The following is a 6530-nucleotide window of genomic DNA, read 5'->3' on the forward strand; positions in this document are numbered from 1 at the left end:
GGGAGATTTGTGAATTAATGCCTCTTGGAAGAAGTGTATTGTTGGGGGAAGGCTTATGGGTGTTATAGCCAGTTTCCCCATGCCAGTATTTGGCACACTCTCCTGTTGCTATTGTCCACCTTATGTTGCCCAGGGGGTGATGTCCATCCTCTAATACATGCCATCGTTTTCCCTCCAACATGGAGCTTCCCCTTGAGTCTATAAGCCAAAATAAACCCTTTTGTCCTCCAAAGCTGGTCTTGTTTGGGTATTTTCTGGCAATATTGCAAATCCTGTCTGCAACAGATGGAATAAGAAAAAATTTATTTTATGAAATTATAAGCAAGCTTCCAAAGATTACCTATTTTAGGAGAGGAGAAGATGAGATCTAATGTGAATTATATTTAATCTCTTTGGGTTGCAGCAAATTAATTCTTCCAGTTAACTTTTTAAAAAAATATTTTATTTATTTGTGAGAGAGAGGGAGACAGAGAGAAAGAGAGAATGGACATACTAGGGCCTCTATCCACTGCAAACAAACTCCACATGCATGCACCACTTCATGCATCTGGTTTTACATGGGCCCTGGGGAATCAAACACGCCCACCAGACTTTGCAAACAAGGACCGCTTGCCATATCTCCAGCCCTTCAGTTAATATTACCTTCTTAAAATTCAAACAAATTTAATTTTAACACTATGATTTTAGATGCATTATTATTCTAATCAGAACAGACCAATAAAATTTAAGAAGTAATAATTGAGGTGAAAAATTCATAGGAGGTTTTGGGCATGAGAGCTGGAAGTGGTGAGTACCATCTTCTGTCCCTTTTCCTCGACCTAATTCTGTATTCTCTAGATCCTGTATTCTCCGTGAGGCATTAGTGTCGAAATACACTTCTGAACTGACGGATCGCTGGGCTTGGCACAGATGCGTTTCCCCTTCTTGGTAAGGAAGCTGGAGAAAAGCAGGGGGCGGGGGGGGGGGGGGAAGAATAGGTATAAATTGAGGTGTCATCAGCAAATGGAGAGGCAATATCCCATTGTCCCCATCCCTGGGTTCCCAGCCAACACAGGAGATAGCTCAAGATTTATCTCCACTCTGAGACCCTCCCTCAGCCTGTGAGATTCCCTAGGGACTCAAGAAGTAACTTGGGCAGCCTCTGTCTGTCCTCTTTTTCCTATCCTTCCCATATCCTGCAGGTCACCCATCTACCAGATCCTTTCTCTAAAGACCTTGCAGAGCTGGAGAAGTGGCTTAGTGTTTAAGGCGCTTGCCTGCAAAGCCAAAACAGCAGGGTTCAATTCTCCAGGACCCACGTAAGCCGGATGCACAAGGTGACACATGCATTTGGAGTTTGTTTGCAGCAACTGGAGGCCCTGGTATAGCCATTCTCTCTCTTTCTATCTTTCTCTGTCTCTCTCTATCTGCCTCTCTCTCAAATGAATAAATAAAAAATATAAGTAAAAATGCAAAAGGAATAAAAACTCTGCAGGCTCCCTCTGCCCCAAGACATAGGGGCTGAGTTTGGTACTTACATGATGCCTGGTTGGGAGCACCCACTGCTTGTTCGAAAATAGTCTTTCATGTTTGCACACACGATGCTTCGTGAAACATAGAAGTTGCAACAGTCAGCAGGCTGGTGAAAGGCTACAGGTAGAGAAGGGGCTGTTCAAAGGCCAGGTCTTGGGCTGGAGAGATGGCTTAGCGGTTAAGCGCTTGCCTGTGAAGCCTAAGGACCCCGGTTCGAGGCTCGGTTCCCCAGGTCCCACGTTAGCCAGATGCACAAGGGGGCGCACGCGTCTGGAGTTCGTTTGCAGAGGCTGGAAGCCCTGGCGCGCCCATTCTCTCTCTCTCCCTCTATCTGTCTTTCTCTCTGTGTCTGTCGCTTTCAAACAAATAAATAAAAAAAAAATATTTTGATGGATTTTCACGTACTTTAAAACTACGGTCAACATTTCTCAAGTTTAAGTTTTTCCCTACTGCAAAAGTTTTGACCAGGGGCTGGAGAGATGGCTTAGCGGTTAAGCGCTTGCCTGTGAAGCCTAAGGGCCCTGGTTCGAGGCTTGATTCCCCAGGTCCCACGTTAGCCAGATGCACAAGGGGGCGCACGTGTCTGGAGTTCGTTTGCAGAGGCTGGAAGCCCTGGCGCGCCCATTCTCTCTCTCTCCCTCTATCTGTCTTTCTCTCTGTGTCTGTCGCTCTCAAAAAAAAAAAAAGGCCAGGTCTTTGCCCTCAAGGACCCGTGGAGAGTGAGAAGACCCAGGACTCAGAGGGACGCTTCCTCCCTGTCACCTGGCACTCACTGTCATCTTGTTTCAGACCCTCCCAGGCTTCAGTCTGAGGTTGGCCAGGGTGGGCCACCAAAGGGCTGCGAACACTTCCCCAGAACTACAGGCACATGCAGATACCTGCCTGCAGGCGACACCTCCTGCCCCACGTGGGCAGGTTCAGTACGCTACGTGGGCATAGGAAGGGCTCACTGGAGTGTGTACCCATGCCCCACCCTGGACCTCTTGGAGATGGACACCACCCTCAGGGCCCTGCCGTGCTGCTCTGCTGTCAGGAAGGAGGAAGCTGTAGCTGATCATGTACCTGTGTGGACTGATGGAGGTTCAGACTTTGTCCTCAGCCATTCTCTTGCCCCTGGATTTGAAAACAAAACAAAACAAAAAACAAATGCAGAGAGAAATTGCTGAGAGACATCATTGTCTGCGCATCTCCACTCACCCCTAAGGGAGACAGGCTCTCAGGCCTGAGCATGCATAACTAACTGGGTTCCAAGGTCAGATCCATGCGCCCCCTTCAGTGATGCGAGATTTTGATGAGATCATTTGAACACGTTTGAAACATGAAAATATCCTACGGACTCTGAAATACTAAAAGCAACTGCAAATCTAACATGGATAAGTTAATTAATTGTGCCCATTAGGTGATACAGTCCACATTTTCCACACATTTCTAGAATCTACAGGATTCTGGAAACAGAAAGTTTTTCATGACCTTATTTGGTGATACGTCTCTTGAGGTGAAGTGAGGCTAATTAATCTTTAACTTCATCTACATAATTATTCACATGTATTTGGTTAAAGTATACTCTCCTTAAACCACTAGGGTGTCAAGGTATAACTTTTTTTTTTTCCAGGTAGGGTTTCACTCTAGCTCAGGCTAACCTGAAATTCCCTATGTAGTCTCAGGGTGGCTTCAAACTTGTAGTGATCGTCCTACCTCTGCCTCCCGAGTAATGGGATTAAAGGCATGTGCCACCACGCCCGGCCTTAAAGTATAACTTAAAACAAAATTTTTTTCCCAAGGTAAGGTCTCACTCTAGCCCAGGCTGACCTAGAATCCACCATGTAGTCTCAGGGTGGCCTCAAACTCACAATAATCCTCCTACCTCTGCCTCCTGAGTGCTGGGATTAAAGGTGTGCACCACCACACCCAGCTAAAATATATTTTATTTATTTGAGAGAGAGAAAGAGAGGAAGACAGAGAGAATGGGCACACTAGGGCCTTCAGCCTCTGCAAAGGAACTTCAGACACATGTGTCACTTTGTGCATCTGGCTCACATGGGTCCAGGGGAATTGGACCTGGGTCCTTTGGCTTTGTAAGTCAGTGCCTTAACCACTAAGCCATATCTCCAGCCCAAGGTGTAGCTTTTTTTTTGAGGCAGGGTCTCAGTCTAGCTCAGGCTGACCTGGAATCTACTATGGTAGTCTCAGGGTGGCCTCGAACTCACTAGAAAAGGGGAACCAGGTGTGATGGCACATGCCTTTAATCCAATACTTGAGAGGCAGAGGTAGGATGATTGACATGAGTTCAAGGCCACCCTGAGACTACTTAGTGAATTCCAGCCTGAGCTCGAATGAGACCCTACCTCAAAAAACAAAATAAACAAACAACAAACAACAGAAAAGAGGATGGAGAGATCACTGATTAAAGGCACTTCCTTACAAAACCTGATGGGCTGGGTTCAACTCTCTAGTACCTACCTAAAGACGAATGCACAAAGAGGTGCATGGCTCTGGAGTTAGTTTGCAGTGCAGGAGGCCCTGACATGATGCCCATACTCACTCTATTTCTTTTTTTTTTAAAATTTTTATTAACATTTTCCATGGTTATAAAAAAATATCCCATGGTAATTCCCTCCCTCGCCCCCACACTTTCCCCTTTGAGATTCCATTCTCCATCATATTACCTCCCCGTCTCAATTACTGTACTTACATATATACAACATCAACCTATCACTCTATTTCTGTCTGCCTCTTTTTGTCTGTCTCCCTCTCTGTCAAGTAAAAAAATTAAAAAAGAAAACAGAAAAATTCTGCATTCCAAAATAATCTAACCCCAGAGGTGGTTGATGAGAGATTGTGAATTTGTATTACATTAGTTAGACAAAGGAACAAAACTTACCTAATTTCTTAAATAGTTAAATACGAATTATATATAATAAGATGTGGGTGCTTCATAAAAGTATTTGATGTGATGTGGGTGAGCTTCCAAAGTAAATATTTATTTATGTGTGTGTATATGTGTATGTATGTGTGTCCCAGGGCCTCTTGCCATTGCAAGTGGAATGCCAGATGCCTGCACCACTTTTTTGGAGCAGGCTTTATGTGGGTGGCTGGGGAATTGAACCCAGACTGGCCGACTTTGCAAGCAAGTGTCTTTAACTGTTGAGCTATCTCCCCAACCACCACCCCAATAAAACTTAAGTGGCTTTGTCATTGCATAACCAGATCTTGACTAATTCAATCCTAATTTTATCACCTTCTACTGGTGTAATCAAGTTATCTAAGGGTTATGTGCTCAATTTTCTCATTTGTAAAGTGAGAATATGTTATTCAGAACCATATGAGGTTGTTGATATCTAACTATTTTTTTCATATGAGAATGACCATTTTATAATTGTTTAACCTCGTACTTACCCCACGGGGATGTCAGGAGGAATGAATGTATCAACATCCACAGGCAGAACAGAGGCTGTCTGCCGTATAGTAAGAGTTGGAAATACATATGTGAAATAAACAATGCTAGTGACTCTGTTCATCACGCTTTAAAATTTTTCTGTATCTTTTGATATTTTGGCATATTGAATAATTTTGACTGCTAGGCAAAGACCATCTCTTCCCTGACTAGCTGATTCTTAGAAATAGGAAAGAACTCAAACCAAGTAATTCTGAGTCCTGTGCCCACCTTTATTTCACTTTAAAACACCCTGCCATAGATCTACCTAAAGCCAGATGCCAGGCAATTAGAGATCTGTATATCCAAAGCCTGCTGGACTTGCTTAGACTAGCCAGTCCCAAATTGTACCCTGTGCTGTGCCCTGAATCTTTCCTAGTATCTCCAGTAAAGGACCCCACGTAGGTTTCAGATTTTCTATTGCTTTTGCTTCCTGACCCAAGCTTGAGACTCACCAGGCCCTGTGGCCAATGGTGTACTTTGCTCTTTTAGGAAGCTTAAATAATAAATTCTCATTTCACAGGACTTTGTTGAGACCCAGCCATCTCCTTAAATTGAAATTCCACAGGTTCAAATGAGAGAGTGACCTTGGGTGAATCCCTTTGCCTGGCTTGTCCCAGTTCCTTGCAAAAAGACAGTTCTATTTAACAGATTTAACAGTTCTGGCATCATAGAATTCTATAGTTATTTCCAAAAATTTTGCAACTTCAGAGAAGATATTACATAATTCTGGCTGTGAAAAGGGAAATAATTGCTTTCCCCAAGTCACCAGTGTAGAGTTTTCTCCAGGAACCACAGGCTGCAGACAGATGCAGGCCCATACTCTACCTTAATGCTGCTTCTAAGGCCCATCGCCATGTTGGGGATGGAGAGTACTCACTGGAGGGCAAGGTTGCCCCTCTGCTGCTCTCTAGACCTTGTCATCACAGACCTGGCAGCTGGTGAGTCTGGTGGAGCCGGTTGCTTGATGCAGCCTGGGTCCCAAGGGCAGCGGCAAGGATGATGTAGCAGAGGGTAGCCATGGAGACCTTCATCTTCGTGGTGGGTCGGCAGGGCTGGCCTGGGGACTTCTGTGTTCACTGTTCCTGGTTCCCTGGCATGCCACGGCATTTATACAAGTAGGAGGATCAGGAAGTGCCAGGGCAGAGGTCAGCATGGTGTTCTTTGGCCATATGATACTCAACATGAGAATTCTGAAAGAAGGAACAAGGCTGAGAATGCAACCAAGTACGAAGTACAGGGCAAAGGTGACAGGGAGGCTTTCCAAACTGTCTCAACACCCGCAGCTGAAGAGAATAGATGTTTCAAGGAACACTCTTCCTTCTAATAGATTTATCTGTTCCTGTAAGTCTGACTACAGGGTAGGAGATTATTTCAGACTCCCTGACAAGGGTTGTTCTTGGTGGATTCCTGGAGACCCTACCATAAAGGAATGGATGCCATTCAAGAAGACACCAGGATGGCTAGGCGTGGTGGCACATGCCTTTAAACCCAGCACTCGTGAGGCACAGAAAGCAGAATTGCCCTGAGTTTGAGGCTGCCCTAGGACTACAGAGTGAATTCCAGATTAGCCTGGACTAGAGAG

At 44.9% G+C, this 6530-nt stretch overlaps 1 protein-coding gene across 1 annotated transcript; it reads right to left on the minus strand.

Annotated features, from left to right (window-relative positions):
* Positions 1–646: 646 nt before the first annotated feature.
* On the minus strand, positions 647–6066 carry Ccl15 (C-C motif chemokine ligand 15). Its single transcript, XM_045159344.1, has 4 exons — positions 5877–6066; positions 2575–2625; positions 1518–1629; positions 647–936 (listed from the first exon to the last, which is right to left on the minus strand). Exons 1-4 carry the CDS (start codon positions 5977–5979, stop codon positions 834–836), a joined length of 369 nt encoding a protein of 122 aa, XP_045015279.1. The 5' UTR covers positions 5980–6066; the 3' UTR covers positions 647–833.
* Positions 6067–6530: the final 464 nt, after the last annotated feature.

This window comes from Jaculus jaculus, chromosome 9, assembly GCF_020740685.1.
Source record: "Jaculus jaculus isolate mJacJac1 chromosome 9, mJacJac1.mat.Y.cur, whole genome shotgun sequence".
NCBI classification, from domain to species: domain Eukaryota; kingdom Metazoa; phylum Chordata; class Mammalia; order Rodentia; family Dipodidae; genus Jaculus; species Jaculus jaculus.